Raw genomic sequence first — 23,756 nt, 5'->3', positions numbered from 1 at the left:
GGGTTCTTCATTACATGTGTATGCAGACTTTCCCTGGAGGCCACAGTAAGAATTCATCCTGCTTTCACTATCACGACCTTAAAGCTAAAGACAACTGAAGTTAAAACAAGTCACCATCATCTAATGCATAATGATATAAAATTACTAATGGGATTAGGATGCCTCAGAAGTAAATTGCAATCACCACTCTTGCAATTCAGGACAGTAAGAATTAAATGACTGGAAACACATGAACACAATTCTGCTCTGAGTGTGGAATCAGTCAGGGAGCAGCAAGTTAGATCCCTTTATAAGCACGTAGAAGAGAACTATCATGCCTAAGAAAACAGAGCTGAACTGACTAAATAATCACATTCCAGGAAAAATTTTGCAACAAAACCACCAGTCTGTTGTTATGTAAGAAAACATTTCTTAGGCCTTTATTTACAAAAGCTTTAAAAACAAATACCCTCTGTTATGCAAATTACTTGTTTAAAAAGGACCGCCCAGTTACATCATCATAATTCAATGAGAAAAAGGTGTTTGATTTTTTGCTTTTAAGTACAAGATAAAACAGAGTAATTGGTGAACATTTGGAGATTTTCCTGCCATTGATTTCCGTGTCAAACACACGTACGCGCGCACACGCACAGACACACAATGTCACGCATTCCATCATTTCAGGCTAGTATTTAGCTATTCAATACCAAAAATCCTTCCTGCACAACTGCTCTGTATATAGGCTATGCAGAGTTAAGAGCATACTTTAGGGTCCTTTAAAACAATATATCTAAAATATATTGTAAGATATACTCAAAAATAAACTAGCATTACACTCCTCAGGTAACTTTATTAGCTGTAAGTTATTTATATTTTGTTGTCTTACAACAAATATCTGTAACATCTGTCTTTGTAACAACTACAAAAAAGCATGATTTAATTGTCCTTCAAATTCAATAATTCAATTAAATACTATTTTTTCAGATCTTTGGGGTTTATCTTCAACTAAACTGACTTACAAAAATCATGAAATCAAGTACATAATAAATATGACTTCCATAAAAAATATCTGAGGTGTACATTACTAGAATAAAAGCCACGAGGTTAATCAAGGGAAGTGTGCCATTACAAGACTCCCACTTTTCCAATATCCTTCAACTCTCAGCTTAATGGCAAAAAGGCTAAACTCATAGCTGTTCTTTTCCTGAAGGGTGTAAAGCTGTTTTTTCAAGCCTCTTTCCCCCATCACAGAGCGGTTTTAAAGCAGCAGGCCAACCAGCAGTTGACATGTGCAGGATGTGTTGGAAGATGACCGAGCACTAGTAAAGTAAGAGCAATTACTATGATTTCAGTAGTTTGTTTTGCTTGAATAAATGGAGATTATGCAGCAAATAAGTCCCGTTGTGTGGGTTGAGATACCAAGGAAATACAGCTTGAAGCTGCTGAACTTGGCAGGTGATTGTTTTCTAGCTGAGGGCAAAAGAAAAAAACCAAAACAAACTTCAAATAAAACAGAGGATCTGAGTCAGAGTCGCTCTCTAAAGTGCAAATTTGATGGTCCACAATCTTGAATAGCTAAAACGCCTGCATACTGGAAGGAACAGACATAAAGGGGGAAGTTAGTTATAATCAGAGCCAATTAATTTAGAGAAGGGACGGGAAAGACAACTGGAATAACAATGTAGGTAGGTTTACCAGAATACTCATGATTCAACTTTCCCCTTCTCTCTGCCACACTGATCCTATACATGCTTCTTTACAAACAGGCATGTTAAGAGGCCAAAATGTAACCCAGAAAATTTTACGTATCAATATTAAGATCAAAACCTGTGATAGGAACAGTCAAGTTTAGTACATAGAAAGGCAGAAAAGAAAGTGTGCTGAGAAAGGGGGGGGGGAGGGGGAAAGCCTTAATTGTCCAAGGGGTTCAACCAGAGATAAAACCTATATACAAGCATGTGGAGGTCAAAAAGACGGCCTTTCATTTCATGTCATGACTGTTTGTTGGCTTCTTCTTCATAAGCGTTTCCTGTGCCATTTTGTACATAAGATGACCCCGAACCAAGACCGTATAAGTGGCCACAGTATTTGGCATCGTCAATGTGATCTTCGAAGAACATCTAAAAAGTTAAAAGAGAGACATGAATTATTGCAAACGAAAAGGTTTGGTTTCAACAGAACTTTAGAAAGGCTTTAAAATTACTTTCTTTTAAAATAAGATATCAAATCCCAAGGTGCAAAAAATGATATAATTAGTATAATAACACACTTAATCTCAACACATTATCCCAATGTGCTATTTGACACAATTATTTAAATCTGTCAAGAAATACAATTAGTCTTCCTGTGCACCTCTCCCAATTAAATGGCCAAATGCAATGTTTTCACAATTTTGTATTATTAGTCATCACTCATATGCAAGTACAACAAATGTATTTCTCCACCTGATTTCTGTGGTGCTTCTTAAAACAGGCATATGCTTAGCTTCCATCATCAGTGCCCGTTCCCTTACCTCTCCTCAGTGTGAAGTTTTCACCATACTCTGTCTTGAAATAGAGATATGTCCTGATTTGTATTATATAGGTTTGGGGGTGGGGAAGATGACCATAAAACCCATTACTGAGTTTAGAGAAATGCAGAAAGGTGCATTTTCAGCTCCTCACAGAGCAGGATGTCATTTAATGAGGAACAGCAAAATTTTGTACCAAGACTGCATTTACACATTACAAGTCTAAATTGCAAATGGAACCTTTCAGTGGAAGACAAACACTATGATATTCTGATACTCAGCCTTTCAGACTTAGGTTTTCAAGCACAAAATGACAAATTGTCTTCCAAAAATAAGAAGACACACGCACACGAACATTGTTTACCCTAAAACCTTCACAGCAATCCTGGACACCCCAGTGGTCCACATTCTGAGTCATCACCAATATCAGAAATCTAAGACAAGCAGAAGTCTGCAGGAACAGAATGGGTGCAATACACCATCTAAACATGGAAGCCTGTATATACCACACAGCTCAAAACTTCTCCCTTCAAGCTTTGCTTTTAGCAGCACAGTCAGGATGGAAAGTTCTGTACTCTAAGAATCAGAGACTTTAATTAAAAGTTTTACAGTCCCCAGCAATTCTTAATGAAATAAAACAGGTAGGAAAAGCCCAAAACAACAACTCTACTCCTGTAGTATTGTTATTTAAGTATTCCTGATGGAAAGAAGAGGATCAGTAACTTTTTTGGCTGGCACTCCAAGACCCAGCAACCAAGTTCCATCTCCTTCACAGCAATTAGTAACAAGATGCTGCACCTCTAAAAGCACCATAAAGTCTTTTTACTCAGAAATATATTTTTAAACACTGAATTCTGCTGAAAAGGCTTTAAAAATCTACATTAAATGTATTTCTCTCTGCTTACTACTGTGTTCTTATTTAGAAGTGCTGTATTTGCAGAGTATTTATAAGTACTGAGGAAAAAAAAAATCATTATCAGTCCATGTCTGTTGACTTAATTACGCAAGTGCGTTGCACTGAAAAACCCTCAGTGATTTCTACTTCTGGTAAAAGCTTTTATTAAATAAATTCAACCAGTTTGCCACTTAACACAAACTGCATCTCATTAAAAAAAAAACTATCATAGGTTTGATTGAACCTTTACTCTAGAAAACTAGCTCGAAAGGCTGTATCTTAAGCATGATTATCATATGATTCCCTTTCTTTGCTTTGGATTTTGCTTCAAATTCAAGAGTGAAAGTTTAACAATACAGGGCAGACAGCAGGTAGCTGTCTGGGTTTGGGCCATACCAGAATCATAATCCTTTTTATTGCATCTGTAGCCCATGACCTGCTTGACAACTGTAACAGTTCCAGCAGAGGCAGAACAGAGTGTTAGGATGAGCAAACCAGCTTAAACCATCATTCTTTATTATTCACCTGCTGTGTCACTAATATTTGTCACAATCTTGTGGCCATCTGCTCCTTCATACAAAAGGCTGGATTCCAGAAGGTGGACTTCAGCAGATAGTACTTACCATGATTAAAAGATAAGGTTTGATATTGTCATCTATTTTGACATGGTAAATGACACTGAATGGCTGGAAGAATGCCACGTTCTGATGCACTAGCATTTGTTCAGTGCAACTGCTTTCCAGAAAAGGCCTGTTTGACATTTGATTGTTCTGCTAATGCAAAATATCCTAATATTTTCCTGTTGTATGCAGACAAGTAGCAAGGAAATGTGAAACTTGTAAGACCTGACTGTCCTTGCTGTAAACTTTGAATTAACTGACCAGTATATAATCTTTTAGAACCTTAGTTAAACTTTGTTTCACTCAATGGTGAGGAAAAAGAAATGCATGTAAAATCTCCAAAGCAGCCTGTAAGTCATTATTTCATATACCTCTAGCCTGAAAGTTTAGCTAGAAGTGGTTAGTTAACACTCCTTCTCCACCTCCCAGCCTGCCACAAGCAGCAGTACATACCAGCTAGATATTACACTGAGCAAAAGCTCAAAAAAACCCAAAAAAAACCATTGGCTTGAGTACAGTCGCCCAGAAAAGAGTCTGGCTTCAGCAGTTCTTAACTCACTGCAGCAGCCACCTAAAAAAAGGCACTCTGCAAAACAGGTGAAGAAAAAAACACCCCAAAACTTCACAAAAAAATCCAAAAGTCGGGCCTAGGCTGGAATTGGGAAGAAATACTCACTCAAAGCAGCAAAGCAGGGAATCAGTAAGGCTGGTTCACACTTACTTGGGGGAAAATACAGATGGTCTCATTTTTGTGAAGAAAAGATTGACCCCTGAGACCCCTCAGAGACCTCCTTAAAATACCACAGACTTACCAGAATTCCATGAGACTATCACAGCACATTACTATCATGGAAATAAAAACAGTATATTCACTTACTTCTCTCATTTTGAAAAAGGCCATTCCTGTGAGTAAAGAATCGGATCCTGCCTGATGCTGTGGTCCTATCCTTTCCAGCTCTAACTGCTCAGCCACTTCTTGTAATCCACCCTGAAAAAGAAAACATTTTTGTTGAATGCTGAAAAAATTTAAATTAGAAAACTAAACAGCTATATTTGGGAAAGTCTTTTACACAGGCTATACAGGCATATTTTAGTATCTGCACAGTAGTTGAAACAGTCATTATACTAGATAAATGCATACCGGGAGAATCAAACCTTCAGTATCAAACAGTATCAATATTCTGTGTCAGTATTGACTAAATAAAGCAGTATCTGCAACCAACAAAACTAGTACTCCTTATGTTCCAGCTTTTCCAGTAACCAGATGTCATTACTTAACAATCCCTTCAAGATTACTGTTGACACAATGCTTTAAAAGGACAGACTATGAACCTGTAGAGAACACACCAAAGCTGCAAATCCATCTTCTCTAAAAGGTAAATTTCTCCAGTTTTGAAAGAAATTTTCTTCTCAATAAACTTATGTGAAAAACTATCCCCTTAACTGCAAAGTGACTAAATAAACATCACTTTAGTGTCCTCTCCAAAATAGTAATTGCTTCTACATGTGAGAGCAAAGCTGTCAGAATTTGGTTTGGTTTTACATAGGTAACACTGATCAGGAGAAGGACAGACATGTAATACTGTAACCACAATCTTTTAATGCTGTGAGCACATGATAGTAAAAAAATGCCTTTTTTAATTCATTAAGCTATAAAGCTACTAGCAAGACTAAAGCACATGCACATTCTTAAAGATCTAGAAAGATTAAAAAGAAAAAAAAAAAGATAGAATCCTTAGTGCAGCCATAAGCTTTGCAAGGCAAAAATGTTGCACAGAAGCAATGCTTTTAAATAAAGTATGCCTAGAGTTCACCTTCCCTTGCACTCTTAACCTGTTTCAAGTACAGGAAGGGAAGCAATAACAGGCAAAAGCATAACAGTCAAAATTAAAACTCATAGAGCTATAAAGGAGTCCAAACTGAAAATCAGATCATACATTATGAAAATTCCTGTGAATCTTAGAGCAACAGATATGGGTCCAGGTTTTTGTTTAAAAAGATAGAAGCTTCAATAATAACATTCCCAAATAACACCTACAAACTAACATGAAAACCTAGTACTGCTATAGCTAGTTTTAGTCTGTCTTGAGCAGCAGAAAAACACCCAACAATACCTGATCACTCCCTCCACCTACTACTCTGACCTGGAAGCCAGCCCTTCCCCCATACCCAGAAAATGATGTGAGGTGTCACAGAAGCATCTCCAGGTCCTAGCCATGCCCCATCCTGGCTACTACAAAAATTCACCCTGTCCTGGCTGGAACCAGGACATTATCCATCCCCTGTTCTATATTATCTATGTCATGTTCAAATCTTATAACTTCCAACTATATACACATATACGTGCACACAAGCACAGGTGTAATTTCCATAGTCAATGGCCTTCCCTCTGAGACGCCTGTTAATTTAGTCCATTATTGTGGGTTTTATCTATCCTAGATGCCTTCCAGGGTAGGAGGGCTGGTGTGCTGTCAGCTCATTGCAAACTGCATCAGAAGCTCAGAAGCAGTGTATCTGGACCACTCCGTACTCACTGGCCACAGCAGTTATGGCATACAGTGGCAGTGGCATTCAGCAACCAATATTATACAATGCAACATTACAAAGTGTTCTTACCCAAAAATCAAATCTCTTTGAGGTACATATCACATTTCCCCATCCCTCTGTGGGGAATGTGCACCCAGGTCCTTGAGTAAAAACAATCTCATGGATGGGTTTGCCTTTGCTTGAGGCAGGACTAATCCAAACTGTCCTCCCTAACATGTTGCTCATATGCACAATGGAGATTTATCCCCTTCTGTGGTATGTGGAGGTTTTGATTGGGCAAGGCCAGCTCAACTGGTGGAACTTTGGGTGTTAACTAACCAGGTGGCCTCTGCTTAATGTAGAGTCCACTGTTAGAAGGTTCCACCACCCATTGCTTTCAATGTTTTTAACAGTCCACTGTACCATTTAATCTTCCCAGAGGCTGGTGCATGATAGGAAATATGATACACCTACTCCGTACCACGCTCTGTGGCCCAGGTGTCAATGAGGCTATTTTTGAAATCAGCGCAATCCGCTTACTGCACGTGATATCAGTCGCATGATGCGTGGAAGGGACTTTCCCTTTGAACATCCAGACCAGCACTGGTAGTTGGGGTGCCAAAAGGAGCTGCGCTTTGGTGCCAATCACTTCTGCGGCAGCTCAAACGCCTCCGTAAGATACCAGGATTTCTTTTTCAATTGGGGTGTAGCAGGCCTCCAATCCTTGGTATCCCCAACCCCAGAACCCAGAGGTCAGCCTCAAGTTTCTCCAGGTCCCTTCTGCCAGAGGCACCAGGGAGGACCGTTCTCCCCAGCTGCGGTGTAAAGCACGTATTTCATACCTTGTCCGGTGTGAAACACCGGACTGGCCTAAGGGCTACTGGATGAACAATCTCCCATTTAATTTGTTCAAAAGCTTGTTGTTGTTCAGGACCCAACTTGAAATCATTCTTCTCCTGGGTCACTTGATACAGAGGATTTACAATCTGATGGTAATCTGAAATATGCATTCACCAAAAACCCACAGCACCTAGGAAAGCCTGTGTTTCTTTCTTGCTGGTTGGTGGGGATCTACCTGCTATGTTGTTGACCATACCCACTGGAATCTAATGACATCCATCTCGCCATTTTCCTCCTAAAAACTGAATTTCCTGGGCAGATCCCTTGACCTGACTTTGCTTTATGGCAAAACCAGCCTTCAAAACAATCTGGTTTATTTTCTCCCCTTTATCAAAAACCCCCTCTACCATGTTTCCCCATACAACGATGTCATCGATGTACTGCAAGTGTTCTTGGAGCCTTGCCCTTTTCCAGTGCAGTCTGGATCGGTCCATGACAAATGGTGGGGCTTTGTTTCCACTCCTGGGCCAGTTAGACCCAGGTGTACTGGATGCTTCTCCAGGTGAAAGCAAACTCTGGCCTGCACTCTGCTGCCAAAGGAATGGGAAAAAATGCATTAGCAATATTGATGGTGGTATCACTTTGCTGCCTTCGACTCCAGTTCATACTGAAGTTTCAGCATATCCGGCACAGTGGCACTTAGTGGTGATGTGACTTTATTCAGGCCATGATAGTCCACTCTCAACAGGCCATACAGGATTATTAAAGGGTGAGCGAGTCGTGCTGACCACTCCTTGGCTCTCCAGTTCACGAATTATCTCATGGATGGAGGTCACAGAGTCCCGGTCAGTGCAGAACTGTTGACGGTGCACTGCTGTGCATCACTTTGTGATTGGTACCTGCTGTTTTTTGACCCTCAGCAGTCCCAAAGCAGAAGGGTCCTCTGAGAAACTAGGCAAGGTATTCAGCTGTTTAATTTCCTCTGTCTCCACAGCTGCTATCCCAAAAGCCCAACAATGCCCTTCTGGGTCCTGAGGTAATCTATGCCAAGGATGCACAGAGCATCTGGGCCAGTCACAATGGGGCATTTTTGTCACCACCACTCCCAGTCAGGCTCACTTCAGCTTCCAGTACAGTCAGCTGTTGGGATCCACCTGTTACCCCAGAAATAGAAACGGATTCTGCCCTTACTATCTTGATGCCACCAGGGTATATTTGGTGCTGGCATCAACTAAAGCCGTATATAATCTCCTGAGTCTGATGCGCCAGGCTATCGGATCCACACAGTCCAATAGATCCAGTTGTCTCTTTCCTCCACCTCACTGGTTGTGGTCATAGTACATGTGGGTTACTTGTCAATATGAACTGGAGGTCTCTTTGAGAGGATCAGAACTAACATCAGCCCTTCTATTCTGAGGACTTGCCCACTGGAAACTGGAGCAGCATTTATCCTTGAAGAATTTCCTGTGGTGGCTGTTCTTCCTCTCAACTCATGTACCCATGCTGCTAGGGCAGAGGTGGGTTTTTCATCCCACTTCCTCATGTCCTCTCCGTGGTCACACAGATAAAACCACAGGTTACCTTGTGATGCGTACCCCTCTCTCTTGAACAGGTGGGCACTTGCTCCCAATAGCAGATACTCTGGTCCATACTGGCGGGGCATGGGACATCTCTCCAGTTTGCTCAAGTCTTTTGAATCTGTCTTTCCACAGCCAAGGAGCAGGTTGGTAAGGGGGAAAAGAGATGATCTTCATATTACTGGCGGCAGATAGTCAGTCACCTGAAGCACTGCTTTTTCTCCTTCTTTCATTGACACCAATGCCAATGAGTTGGCGAATGACAATGGAGTGCTCCGTACAAACTTCTGCCACATGGATTGTGTACAATGGACCTTATCTGGATCTACAGGGGACTCCTTATTTGAATCCTTACAGATCACCTCCAGCACAACTAATTCTCTCAGGTACTGGATATCTTTCTCCATGCCATTGCACCTGCTTGGGCACACCACTAGATCATCCATGAGAGAATACCTTTCTCTCACACTTGACAGAAGTCTCCTCCAGCTGCTGAGAGCTTCTGTCCTCTTCCCAAATCCCCACCAGGATAGGGAGACCAGTTGCTTGGCTTCACTACTATCTAGTTTCATATCATGGGCCATGATATTCCAGTGTCAGAGCAGCCAGCTCACCAGGAACTTTCATGACTGGCGGCTGAAATCTTTTCACTTAGCTCACCCAGGGATAAGAATTGAGTGATTATCTCTGGCCCTGCCTCTTCCTCCTGTTGTGAGAGTTTGACTTCCTATTTATCCCTCACTATGCAAACTGATTTGGTCCTGAATTTCTTTTTCTGTGTAGGTGTGACTGTTACCAGCACAAATTGTTCTTCTAGTTCAGCTGAAGTTTGAGTGGTCACAGTGCCTGTTGATCTGCTTTCCTCCTCCTCCCCCACAGGTTCTGTCTAGCATTGAACTATGTCCAGTAAAGAGTAGCCAGGGGCCAGCACACTTGAACAAGTTGATTCTTTATGGAGTTGCCACGGCATTCTTCTTGCAAATACTCTGTCACTTTATCAGGGTCCTGTAGTGATACTCTCAAACCACTGGAGGAGAGAATTTTCTCAAAAAATGGCCCATTTTATTCCACATTCCATGCTACTCATGACTATCCTCCCTCAGGACAGATCTCTGATTGACTTCCCAGAAATCTCTGTCCTAAATAGACATGGTGTCCTAAATAGACATGGTCAGTACATGGTTTAGACCACACTGAAGAGACATAGCTGACATAAAAACAAGAGCATGTTTTCCTTAACATCCAAAGGAAATTCCAAATTCTCAAAAGTTATTCTAACAGGCCAGAAGGAGAAAAAGGTAGTGAAAAGCTGGGGAAAGCTATCCTCTCCTGTCCTCCTCTCCTGTCCTCCTCTCAGACTAGATAAAATTAGTAATGGACTCCCAGAGGTAGCACCCAAGGTAAGGGTAGGAGGATAGCACTGAATACACATCCCAACATAACATCATTGCCCTTGATGTTATCATGTCATAAACTAATAACCCACAATACATCAACAAAGCAATCTTGATCTGAAAAAGAGCACCCTGACAGGCACATAGTACATATATAGAAACATATACAGGGTTAGGTAGCACACTCACACAAACAGACCAAGCAACATTGCAGCCATTGGTTCTGAATCCAATAGACCTAATGCTCAGATGAAATTTGTTTCCAACCTTCTCTGGTCAGATCTCAACCCTTCATGCCCCACACTGGGTGCCAAGTAAGGCTGTCATGGTTTAGGAATGGTATTCTCGAATTTAGTGTTCCCACTGAAACCACTTCAAACTACACTGTGCCACTCACTTACTCCCCCCCTCTCCCTGCCCCTCTCCTGTGGCAGACTGGAGAGAAGAACTGGAGGCACAAAAAGGGAAGATCATGGGTTGAGATATGAACAATTTACTGGAAAACAGCAGCGAGATAAGAAAACAAACAGAAATAGCAACAATACTAATGATAGAGTGTGCAAGAAAATAAACATTATTGCTCACCCACAGAAACCCCTGACAATACCTGATCACTCCCTCTACCACACTACCCTAACCCAGAAGCCAGCGCTACCCCCATACCCAGAAAATGATGTGAGATGTCACAGAAGGACCTCCATGTCCTAGCTATGCCCCATCCTGGCTACTGCAAAAACTCACCCTGTCCTGGCTGGACAGAAAAGAAAAAAAATAGATTACTGAGATTCTCTTTCAGGTAAGCCTTTTGCACTCCAGATAGGTATGCTTCTCTCTTGGAGAAGGATGAATTCTTTCCAAATTTTCAGAGTATCAACCTTCCAAGAAAAAGGCCACAGAATAATTTACAGAATCACACAGCCACGGTCAACAGCAAATCTACTTCAAACTCTCACTTCACGGCAGTCCCAGAGCTTATTGTTCTGTACAAATTAAAATTAAAATCAAGTTTCCATCAAGGTCTACCAATCTACATTACTTAGGATTGCCACTACTATCAAAAGGTTTAGAATTGTCTACATAAAAAGATTTTTAGACAATAAGCAAGAGTTTAACCTATAGTACATTAGTATCTCAACTCTCAATCTGCATACCAGTAAAGTCATAATAACATACTGCACATTCACAGAGTACTTAACTCCACAAAAAAGGCATCAAACAGATTTCCAATTCTGAAGCCTATTTCTCTTTCCAATGCCAAGAATCTTTCTTGGGTGTGTAGGAGCAGAGAGTGGTGGACCTACAGCAGATCAGTGACTATCATACAAAAAATAACTTAGACAAGTCAATAAAAGACACCTGCACAGCTGTTCAGTTCACTGCAATTTAATAAAGATTGAAAGTGACACACATTAGGAGACAGCATATGCATTTTTAGAGTTACAACACTGAATGTTTAGTAATTTGTTTCAGGCAGCTTCTCTCAGTACAGTTCAAGTCCACCATAATTTCATCACTGGTAAGTATGGAGGGGTAAGATAGTCCATTTCCCTTCCCCTGTTGTCACTATCAGTCTGCAGGTTAGGTGAGTGGATCAAAATTTACTGCAGGAAAGCTGACCTACATATTCAGCTCTGAAAAAAAAAAAAATCACCCTTGTTCTTATGGTTTGCCAAAACAAGACCTGTGAAGGTTCTTCTTGTCTTCCAAAAAAATCTTAGTGTCTCTAAACAATGCAGGTTACACACAACTATGCCTTAATTATGTCCGAAACTACAATACCCTCTTTCCCAAGCCCACTGGGAATGTCACCTCTGAATGGTGACATGGAACATCAATTTGTCACCTTTTCTATGTCACTCAGTTTGGAACATACATTCTGTTCTTGCGTTGTGTCACCAGATAAGCACCAGATGCTCTACTTCGCTTCACTGGGAGGGAGAAAGTGAGGACATTTTGAGAAGGGCTCCCCCACCCCCAATTTAAGCTTCCTAAAGTTTAGGAGCATTTAATTTTTGCTCCTGGCCTCTGTGGAGAAGAAGTGTTTTTAAGATGTCCTCTAATACACAGCCAATTGCCCAGATGATTATACCAATAACAACTGTATATGAACACAAATAAGTACACTTTTCTTACTAATTGGAAGGGTCATCTACATTTTCAACATTAATTTGATTAACAAAAGATTCACACGATTTACTTCCCACAAAAGTAGGCTACTACTCAAAGTGACACACTCTGCTAGTTCATCTCAGAAAAAAAAACAGAGGACTAATAACAGCACACAGATCAGTAGTTCAGCACGATGAAGTGGAAAGCCATTCCTTAGTTAGGATTTGGTTTTACTAAGGTGAGTGTTCTCTTCTTCCTGCAGGTTTTCATTAAGAAAGCCTAGAGTTAAATTACTTTCCATAAAACCAACAAATCATCAATTGCCTCAGATGAGTGATGCACCTCACTCCAGCAGCAGTCCACACTATTAACAGCTCTTTGGCAAGTAAAGCTGTTAACACTGCCTTTAGTATATTTCTTTCGCTTGCTGTCTCCCCCTTCATACACTTAGCTCCAGTTCCCACTCATTCTCCAGTCCAATAAGGTATCCAAACTTTATGCCTAAAAGAGTAAGCCAATTAGCAGCCCCACTGGCCTGACATGAGACACTGGCTTCTATTTCATTTTTTTTTCCTAGAAGTCACATGTTGTCCCTGAACATATGCTGTTGTTTATCTTTGCTTATGGGGCCATCTGAAACATTCTTCACTTCATTTCTCTTCCCAAGACACTTACACATCATCTCCTTGCAAATACCTTTGCCTAGGTATCTGAAGTCCTTTAGTGGACTGCACAATGAGGAAATAAGAGTATATGAGACCCATCGATTCTCATGGCTAAGGAAATGAAGAATTAATTCCAAACATGGGTTTATCATCTATCATTAAAGTAATGTAAATACAGTTCCAACATGATATTTTTAACTGGTAAGGAATTATAAAAATTGGTTTGTTGTCCTGCCTGCTTCTAACAATGCCTTTAATATTAAATATGTAAAGCTTGAGACAGCAATGCTTAATATGTACCATCAAAGCAAAACCAGACAATAAAAATAGAGAAAGTATTTTTAAGCATGAGGTACTCTGTCTCCAAATTTGTTCCAAACCATTAACAGATTACTTACCTTCAGATTTTTGCAACTCTTCATGAGATATTTTACATCATAGATGACAGGGAAAAACAACCGCAGTATCTCAAAGAAGTCCAGCTCTTCCTCAGGTAAATTGGAGTTTGTCAGGATTTTGATTAGATAGCCAAAGTCATATCCACTGCAAATTAATAACAAAAACAATATAAGCAAGTAATTTAGAAGCATCCTTCTCACTTCCAATATCAAAACTTCATTGCACATTGACAGGATATTCTGCTTGAATTCAGTGCCATTAAGACCAGCTTTTATGAAAAAAACTAAACTTCAATGGAAATGGCCCCATTGCAGACTCCAGAGAAAACATATTAATTTAGTCTGAATAAGGCCAAGTGAAGACGCAAAAAGATCCTACAGGAGTTTCTCTAAAACTCGAAATAAGGCAGGGCTGCCGAGTCTTCATCTGATAACAAGAACTTCCACCAGAAAGACTCCTAAGCTGGTTTCTTTCACATAGACTGGAGCTTCTCACTACAAACTGAGAAAGAGAGAGACTTCTACAGTTCCTGAAATCCAAAAGATTAATGAGTTTCTAGAGCCAATGCATGTTTATGCCTGGAGGAAAGTTTAACCCTCAGCAACAAAGAAGAGGATGTGTCTTTCAACTTTTCCAATTAAATCAGCATAGAGACAACTAAAAACTTTAATAGCTTGTAGACTATTACTCTTTCTGGAGGCCATGAGAGAGTAAGCTGGAAAGATTTTTGTTTGTTCATGTAAGTCTGCAGGAGGCAGCAAGATAACTGAGCAGTACTTATTTGTTAGAAGAAACTGAGGTATTATAGTGGGTACATGGTAGAGAGAAGAGTTTGGAAAGGCTTCCTCCTCCATAGCTCAATTGAATGAAGAGGAAATAAGAATGAGGGAAACAGCGTACTTTTACAAAGAGTTATGAGAGGAAACAAGAAGGTTAAGTACAGGAAAGACAGATGTCAGGTATTAAAGCAGGACTGAACACCAAAACAAAAAGCAGTGATGACTAGTTATGCTTTTCCCTAGGATGGCAGTGATTACAAACCAGATTATTTGTGACTTCACCATGAATCTCATCTGTTCTGATCCCTTGTACTTGCAGCACTGCTCATGCACATATGCACTAAACAGAGGAGTGATACTTTCCCTTCCATGTTATTAAGTTTTCATTGAATCAAATCAGTTTCTAGATTTTACTGACATACAATTTAAAAAATGCCTGTACTAACAAAGAAGATGAAAACACACAGCAAGGCTGCCTCTACTGAAGGCTCCATCAGTTCTTCTATTTAAGGAACCTTAGCATAGAGCTGAGAGATGATTCAAGTGAGCAGGTGGCCACTACACACTCCAAATTTCCAGTTTCAGACTTTGTGTTCATTCTCGATTACACAAGGATCAGGCTCAAAACCAAGAATTTTGCAATTTGGTAAATACTGACCAGGATCTTTAATTGTGAGATAAGCAATAGAAAAGACAAATCAGTTAAGAGCACTATACCACTGCTCCTGCAGATATTTAGAATCCATGAAGAAGAGCAGTGACTTCTGATGTAGGCTCAAGGCTTCAACTTGCACACTCAATGCAAATAAGTTTACTTTTTGAACCTTTTGTATACAATAAGGTTATCTCTGCCATCTTTATACTATTAATTTCTAGACAGAGGGTAGAAAAACCTGGAACATATTGGGAGTAAATGGACTGTTTGCTACAAGTCCATTAATACAAGATATACAATAGCTATAGACTATTACAGATCTCCCATGGGGGTTTCCAGTGCACTAAGCAGAAAGTTCATGTTGAACTGCATCTGGCGCTTTGAAGCTGTGCTGGCCACCCTCCAATCTCCACAGCAACAGCCACTGGCCAGGGAGCAAAGGAGCCAAATATGAAGAAAGATTTCAAGTTGACTCTTACAAAGTAAAAACTGTAGCAAACTTGGCAAAACAGTAGCTTGGAAGTCTAATTTTATTAGATCATTTGAAGGGGGAGGGAAGTGGTGGGAAAGTCTGCATCAGCATAAAGCCCTCTATAGAAGAAGAAAAGAAAAAGCCACAATAGCAAAAAAGGCTGTTCAAAAAGATGCAAAAAATCACTGTTCAGCATTAAGGAGACTTACTCCTCTAGAGTTTATTAACTCACTGAATTCCCAACACTGATCATCCTGAAGGTTCAAATGTAACAGACATATCAAAACTTTTAAAGTGAAAAACACCATATTTGTACTACTCCTCTTCAAAAAAAAGGTTTTTTGACTTGTCTTCAAAAAAAATGTTTTTTCTTTAAAGAAGAAACTAATCTCTTTAAAGAAGGAAGTACTTCAAGAAAAGGAAAGCCAACATGCCTTTACTATTCATATTGAGAGGGAGCAGGTGATTACAAATAGAAATTTTGATTGAGAATTACATACTTTTTTCACTTGGAGATTGTAGCAGATCCAAGGTTACAGACATAAAACCTGTCACTCCAATTCAAGACTAAGATAGTAAAACAAATTTTGAGTGGCCACTGCTGAGTGCTAAGAGAAGGCTAAGAAAGTCCATGGTGAGCAATTATGTAATTACCTGCTAATTAAAGAAGTTTTATTCTAATCCTCTAACAGTGATTAGTGGTTGGTTTATACCCTGAAGCACATAGGCTTCCTTGCCTTAAAAAACTTGCACCATTTCTAATATAATCATCTGAAATTGCTCAGCAAAGTGAGACACAATCTGTGGAGCTATACAACACAAGCACTCTTACAGACATTTGTTTTGTTTTTTCACTGAATATGGACAGCTCTAGGCAACAAGACAAGAGTAAAGATGAAACATGCCTCTATTTCTTTCCCTTACTATCAAGAAACAATTCAGACAGCCAATTAACAATGAATTCTACACAAGCACCAAGCCCCTGAAATAAATGAAAACTTGCAAGAGCTGAGAAAGCTTTAGTTCATTTTATAACGCTAACAGAAAAGAGCCAACAGATTAAATCTTACTAAAATCAGTTAGACACAAATGATTATTGAAACACATTAGCTTGGAATTTTCCAGCATCCCAGAAACATCTGGGTTTTTGTTTTCAAAAAAGCATGTTTTCACGGACCCTCCATAGGTAGACAAAGGAGGCTGCACGCAAGTGGACACTCAAAGCTTCAGCAGAGCAGTCAGTTGAACACCCACAAAATCAGCATTTGAGCTGTTCCTTCCCACCCTGCTAGAGTGACAAGCACTCACAGCTCTTTTAACTGTGATACGAATCATAAATTCAGGGCTTCCCCCTCCTCTCTCATTGACTCAAATGCATTTTAACATGCACACACACAAGATCTGATGAAGTTGTCTATGAAGTTGCAATACACAAGAACTGGTGACAGTAAAAATATTTCTTCACTCCTATCTCCTATCTGACAGAACTGCAAGTCCACACAGATTTGCCAACATGTCAGGATGCCAAGGCAGCTACATCAAATGCAGAGATAAAAAGCACACAAAGAGAACTATTTGAGAAGTGAAGAGCTTAGAAATAAACTGCATAAAAGTTCAAGGAAATCAAAGACTGGAAAATGAAAACCAAACCATAACATCACACTCTGAGAAAGGAGTAATTCCTTCTGCCCACTTACTATGGGACTCAAATTGTAAGAGTTAGTAGTAATTTAAGCATTTTAAGGAAACAGAGGCAATAGCAGAGTCAGCAACTACCAAGCCCAACTTCATCAGTAGTCAAAGACCTACTGCGTGGAGAGCCTAAATGGAACAAATTTTCAACTGACTGCCCTGCTGCTTAAGTTCCCACTGACTGAACATAATCACAATCAAAGATGTATTTAGAAACAGCTGCTCACTATTCTTTGTGATATATTTTATATGACCCATACTCTTCTATAGCTTTGTGCAATTTTGGTTTCCTCAGAACTTAACCCACTTACTCCAGGGTTTTGTGCTCAGTATAATATCAACAAGGTCTGGAAAAGCACAGAAGCTTTTAAACACAATTGTGTTTGATGAACATTTGCTGAACAGCTGTCCTAAGAGGATTTCTAAAGACACTTCCAGTGAAATCCACAGCAGAAACTCATTTTAGCACAGATGAAACTGGACTTCTATCAATAAAGCCATTTCAAAAACCCTTCATAAGTCGCACCAGTGAAAAATGGCATTACTGCACATGGCTTGCACTACACTTCGACCAGCCTATTAGTCAGGAATCACACACACTAAATATAATTACGCTCTAAAAAGAATTCCTAGTGTAGAAATTGCTCAGGTATACCTTATACTGGGTGCTTAGTCATCAGGCAATATTGGAAAAACACCAGTTTGAGGCTGAAGCTGTTTCTACATGGCATTCTCTGCTGAGGCACCAATTACATGTATAACCTGCCTCCCCTCCTCTTGAGCCACCCAAGTTATATTACTGTAGTCAAGTGTAAATCACAAATATACACATAAGAGCCCTAATACTGTGTTTAAGAAGCTGAAAAAACCTTATTTTACTAATTTGGCTTTTGTAGTTATTTTGACCCAGTTTATGGCATTCTTGTTACAGTATTCTTCCCCAAGGCGTTACTGTAGAAGCAAGATAGCAAGAGTAGGATTAGAGTCGTATTGTGAGTTGAAATAGCTGTAAGTGGAAGATGGAAGTGACAACTGTGCTCAGAGGATCCTTCTTTGTTTACTGCCTTTTCTTTTAAACCTCTCTCCTTTGGAAACTCAGGCTAACACTTCCTTCTACAAAGCAAATCAAAACCATGATTTCTGCAACAACTTTATATGCACCCTTCTACTTACTGTTACACACTCCTTGCCAAAACAATTCTTATTTTTCTGATCATTTATTGCATAAATACTTCTCTAATTCCATGTGACTTTGTCTTCTCCAACTACTAATACTTACAGATGAAGAATTTTTTTTATAATTTCATTATTTACATACCACCCACCAACACAACATAATAGATAAGCGTGTTCTAGCTGACACTAGTTTGCTTACAGCCTTGTTTATTCGCTTTACCTTGCTGACTTCCTTAGAAGCCAGCATTTAAGACATCAAGTCAAGGGCATTACATAGCAATAAGCCTTTAAAGCCACTGTTGCTTGCAAAAATTCTGGCATATAGTTGGCTAAACAATGACTACTGCATATGTTTTAAAGTGTTAAATCGTATTAACACTCAAAAATCTTTCATATCATGGCAGATTCATAGAGATTTAGCACTCACATTTCTTATTTCTACTTGAGAGATTGATTCCATTGATGGAATAAGCAGTAAAATATATGCATAAGGCTTATCAGGGATCTTCTTCCAAGCTGAGTAATTTTCATCTGCCCAGATTAGCAGGAGATTTACAACAAATTCAAAAGTGCATTAAAAAACTCTTCACTGATAATTCTCTTCCATGAAACAAACAATATTTCCTCAAGGACTGCTTAGGAATAGTTTGCTTTTAGCATTGTTTCTGTTACTACTTGCACGTGTACAGTGCCACCTGCTGGCTTAACAGTTTCGTGTTTTTCAGCTTCAGTTTTCTGGTCACTGTGTAAACACCAAAGCTAAAAACACCAGTAAAAACCCCTGTCCCCTCTATTCTTCCAATAAAAAAATGGTGTTAGAGATATTACAGCAGAAATACTTTTTAAGTCTTACCGACGAAGATACAGGCTACATACACAGCACTTAAACTCAGGACAAGTGAAATCCAAGCTCTAGAATTCAATCACCAATCCGAGGTTGAAACCTCAAATACTTAACATGCAGAATTTACCTATGAAAGGAAAGCCACTTGACTCCTTCACACAATACAACTCCTGATGTCATAAGCAGTTCTGCAAAGTATTGTGTCTCAATTCCTTCTTCTTCATGCTTTTTAAACTGGATACCAGATGTCGTCAACAGTTCAATAGAGTCCTGAGCATACATATCTTCTCTAAAAACAGAGAGGAAAAGTAAATTTCCAAGATCTACAAGCTTCAATGAGGTAACATTTCTTTTTTGTTATTCATTCCACAGACTTCATTAGCACAGAGCAGGAGCAATTTGACTTTGTTCCAGGTTAATTACAAAACCAACCATTTTTCAAAGGTTTTTTTTAAAACTTTCATTATCATTTCACCATTCCAAACACCTCCCTTCTTACCACCTTCATTAGAAAATTAGTTCCTCCTCCTCCTTCCAGTTACCTATAACCACTCTTTTGCAACCTACAGACTAAAGTGGATCTATAGAACTTATTGGGTAAAATATCTGTATTAATTAAATGAATTGTGACAAATCAAATATAACAGCTGAAGCACTAACACATTACATTACAGAACTATGAACAACACACTCCAGATCCCAGTACTGAGTTAGTCCTGTGGATAACATTTCCCAAAAGCTTTTTGTGATTTCAGCTTACATAAATGTTTAGACATATGTTCATCAAAATTTCTTTCTCAATAAAATTAGAAATGGAATACTTCCTCCATCTAGTCAATCCTTAGAATTCAGGTAACCTAACTTTTTCTTTCTAAACAACCTGTTTCAACTTTAAAAACCTATTTTGGACCTCAAATTTAACAGGATGAAATAAAAATTTCTCTATGATTTCTTTGATCCCCTCCTTCCTCTGTGTTTATTCCCTTTAACACCAACTTTTTTTTTTGTGATGTCTTAAGGATTTCCTGCTGAAATTCATGTTTTGGAGTTTATCATCCCCCTAAAGTTTCATCTGTATCATCATTACAAAAACACAGAATGGTTAAATAAAGAAAAATAAAATAATTCAAGCATAAATCTACTTAGAAAATGACATTCATTTTGCTATCCACAACATGCTACTCCACAAAGTCTCTTCAGTGTACAGTTTTAAATTTTAATAAAAATAATCAAAACAAAAAACAAACAAACATAAAAAACCCCAGACAAGACAACCAATATATCAAACTTGACTATTACATTCATAGACCTATATTCCCTACTCCTAATAGCAAGTCATCATTCTTTAGAACATAGAGATACATCCTCAAGATGTGTTATATCTTTTTCCCTCCCTCCCCACACAGCTGCTCATTACTTCTCCAGCTTTGAGGCATCAGCTTCTCAACACCTGTCTATCTCCATAAAGAGCCCATCCAAAACTAACACACCATTTAACAAAAAGGGGGTTTCATTCTAGTTGCTGCTCTGCACTAATCAGGTGCATAGTGTGATTAGAGAAATATTTATGCTCTTCAAAAGCACCCTAAAAACAAGACCTGGCTGGAACCACACACACAAAAATTTACCTTCTAGGAACAACCAACAGCTGTTTTGCTTTAGGAGGAGAACCCTTGGCACAGTGCCACTTCCCAAAAGGATGTTTAGAAACAGACAAAAATAAGTAAGTTGTCCATCCATGTAAAAAAAATAAATATATATTCATTTTTCACACAATACTTACCAAGCTTATATTTCTCTATAATCACCCCTGCCCCATCCATCAACTAGTAACAAGGTAATTTGGTGATTACCTGTATCTTGCCTTACTAAGCTGCCTTATCTCTACAGCATCTGGCACAAATGGATGGAAAACTACTTTTAAGTTGTTTGATATTAAGTAGACCTTTGAAGCTCAGAAAATAAATTAAGTGTAACACAGGCTCTTCTTCATAGATCACAGTTTGGAAGTTATTAATTCACTCCTCTTTCTCCCATAATTAGTAGGATTAATATATTCTTCTATTTAAGAAAATGGGTAACTTCCACTCAGCATTCATATGGCCAGGTAAGATCAGATATACCAAAACATTAAATCTGCACTTACTTTTCTTTCAAGAGACAATTCACACAAGACTAGACAGAGCATGTCATTGCTCAGACCAATCTGTTTTGTGACAATCCACAGCACTACTTGTTTAAAAGAGCACAGAGAGGCAGCAGCAGTTTTCCTCTTAACAACCCCAACTACTCTGAAAACGAGTCATTTTATCTGCAGAAAAAACAAAGGTCTGTTCTCTAAACCTCCTTTGTAGGCTGTGGTTTCAACTCATGCATATAAAGTTGTCCAGTTATCAACTTGTAACACAACTGCCAAAAACCCCAAGGCTTGAACACACTTATGTGTGTGAGAAGTGTTTGCCCTGATATTCAATACTCAACATATGAAAATCTATCAGACCAATTATGGTTACTTCAGGGGAAAAAAAAATTAAAATCAAGATACTAGTAACTTTGTCAACCAGCAGCTAAAGATATAATTAGAGACCAGGTAAGTGTTTAATCCCCCTAAAAAAGTGAGGTTTATGGTTAAAAAGTTTTATCACTGATAAAAATAACATTATGAAATAAAGTTCATGGTATTATTCCAATATAGTCAAAATCAGCTTGCTTTTTAACCAACACTGGAGACAAAATAATCCAGAATTATAACGTTTGACATACTTTTTTAATCACTTCGGTAACTTTACTTTTTTTTTTCTTCAAGTGTTGGTATTTTCCATTTAAAATATGTAAAGAAACAATATGTAATTTCTATAACAACTAGGAAGAGTTAAACTGTTAAGGCTCAAGCACACTGAAAACCCAAACATGAAAACACAGAGCTGTTTCTTGCACTAAGTACAAATGCCTTTCACAATTTTTTTTAAAAACTGCTTAGCATTTTTGACCAAATTACCAACAGCAAGACAGACTACACAGAAATGAGAAAAGAAAGCATATTAGGCCAATAAAAATTTTCCTTATGTGAGTATTTATGGTATTCCAATATTCCCATCAGATAGATAACAAAGTTGCTATTGTATTTAAACATTTTCAGTAGACCAGAAACATATGTTTAGCAGCACAGAAATTGAACACTTACGTCAAGTTAAATTTAAAATTAAATTGCCAAGTTGAAGTTCCTGGAGGGTATTCGCCTTGCTCATTCATAAACGTCAGTCCTAGCTGAATTATTTTTAGCAAGTCGACATTGCAGCGTAAGAGTTGGTACTGATAGTCTGCGTTGCTTCTGAATTCTCCAATAGGCCTTGCAACTACTCCTGGAAATTCTGTGTCCTGCAAGAGTAGAATTATAACTTGAACACATGACAACCATTTAGATTTACACTACTCCTCTGCAATAAAACATTATCTAACCACTTCATAGCTGAAGAGTACTGTGTGTAAACTCAACTTTTAAAAAGGTAAAAAAGATTAGGATCCAGATGTTCATACAGCGTTAATTCATCATTAAGACTTCCTTATGCTTTCAATCTAAAAGGACGAACAAGTTCACTGACTTCAACTGAAGTCACGATTTTTGCAGTAATTTGCTAGACAGACATCAAGCATCCACTTACCATAGCTACATAGTTATACTTCCGTATAACTTGACGAATTTTCTTCATCTCTTCATCCAAGTTACAAGCCCAAACTTCACAGATTCTTTGGCTATGGTCTACGGTAGCTGCTGGCATAGTGGGGGGCTTTAGAGACCATACATCAAAAGTTATACTTGACTAAGGATCGGTTTCATAAAGAGGACTTCAGCTGTTTATTTTTTTAGCCTAAGAGAGAAAGAAAGAAAAGCATGAAAGTTTAAGTTTTTACTCTTCGGGTATCTGAAAAAAAAGGTTTAAGCACCACAACCACGTTTTATCCTTGTAGATTTCATAAAAGCAGGGCAACATAGCCACGAAAACCACAAGAATTCCGGCTCCATGAGCTCAGATTACCACCAGAAACTAAAACCCTACAGTTTCGTTAGCGACTGTTTCTCGCACAAGGGCGGCACGCCGGCGAGGCGCACGAGTGACACAGATACCGGAGACACCCGGGTCCCCAGGCGCTCCTGCCCCGCGGCTCGGAAGGGCGCGTTCCTGCGGATCCCTGGGCTGCGTGCAGCAGGGAACGAAGCGGCAAACCAGCGGTACGCCAAACCCAGGGGCACCGCCGCCGGCCTCCCGAGGCGGGAGCAGCTCCTCCAGCTCCCAAGGGCCGCGCTAAACCAGCGAACGGCGCGCGGAGACCGACACACGACCGGCCGGGTCCCCGCGCGCGTAAAAGGCCCCGGGAGCGCCCGGAGGAGCTGCAGAGCCCGGGGGTTCCGCAGGGCTCCGTGCCGGTGCCCCCGCCCGCTCCCCGCGGCGCCGCGGCCCCGCCCCCGCTCACCCCTCGCGCTCCGGCCGGGCCGCGGCGGGTCTGGGAGGCCCCGCGCGGCCCCCGCGAGCCGCAGGAAGCACTGCGGCCCCCGGCGCCGCCGCCGCGCCCACGGGAGCGGGCGGGGGCACCGGCCCGGCGCCCGGCGGAACCCCCCGGCGCGG

General features: G+C 39.8%; 1 protein-coding gene across 1 annotated transcript; it reads right to left on the bottom strand.

The window, feature by feature from the left end:
• Window positions 1–392: 392 nt before the first annotated feature.
• On the bottom strand, window positions 393–23,705 carry CNOT7 (CCR4-NOT transcription complex subunit 7). Its single transcript, XM_042052929.1, has 7 exons — window positions 23,605–23,705; window positions 22,794–23,000; window positions 22,316–22,509; window positions 19,259–19,420; window positions 13,513–13,657; window positions 4,881–4,991; window positions 393–2,099 (listed from the first exon to the last, which is right to left on the bottom strand). The coding sequence occupies exons 2-7, from the start codon at window positions 22,908–22,910 to the stop codon at window positions 1,971–1,973; spliced, it is 858 nt and encodes a 285-aa protein (XP_041908863.1). The 5' UTR covers window positions 22,911–23,000; window positions 23,605–23,705; the 3' UTR covers window positions 393–1,970.
• Window positions 23,706–23,756: the final 51 nt, after the last annotated feature.

Source organism: Corvus kubaryi, unplaced genomic scaffold (assembly GCF_017639235.1).
Source record: "Corvus kubaryi isolate FWS band 111438036 unplaced genomic scaffold, C.kubaryi_AGA036_p1.0 split1-131, whole genome shotgun sequence".
NCBI lineage: Eukaryota > Metazoa > Chordata > Aves > Passeriformes > Corvidae > Corvus > Corvus kubaryi.
This window is presented reverse-complemented; position numbering and strand designations above follow the sequence as displayed.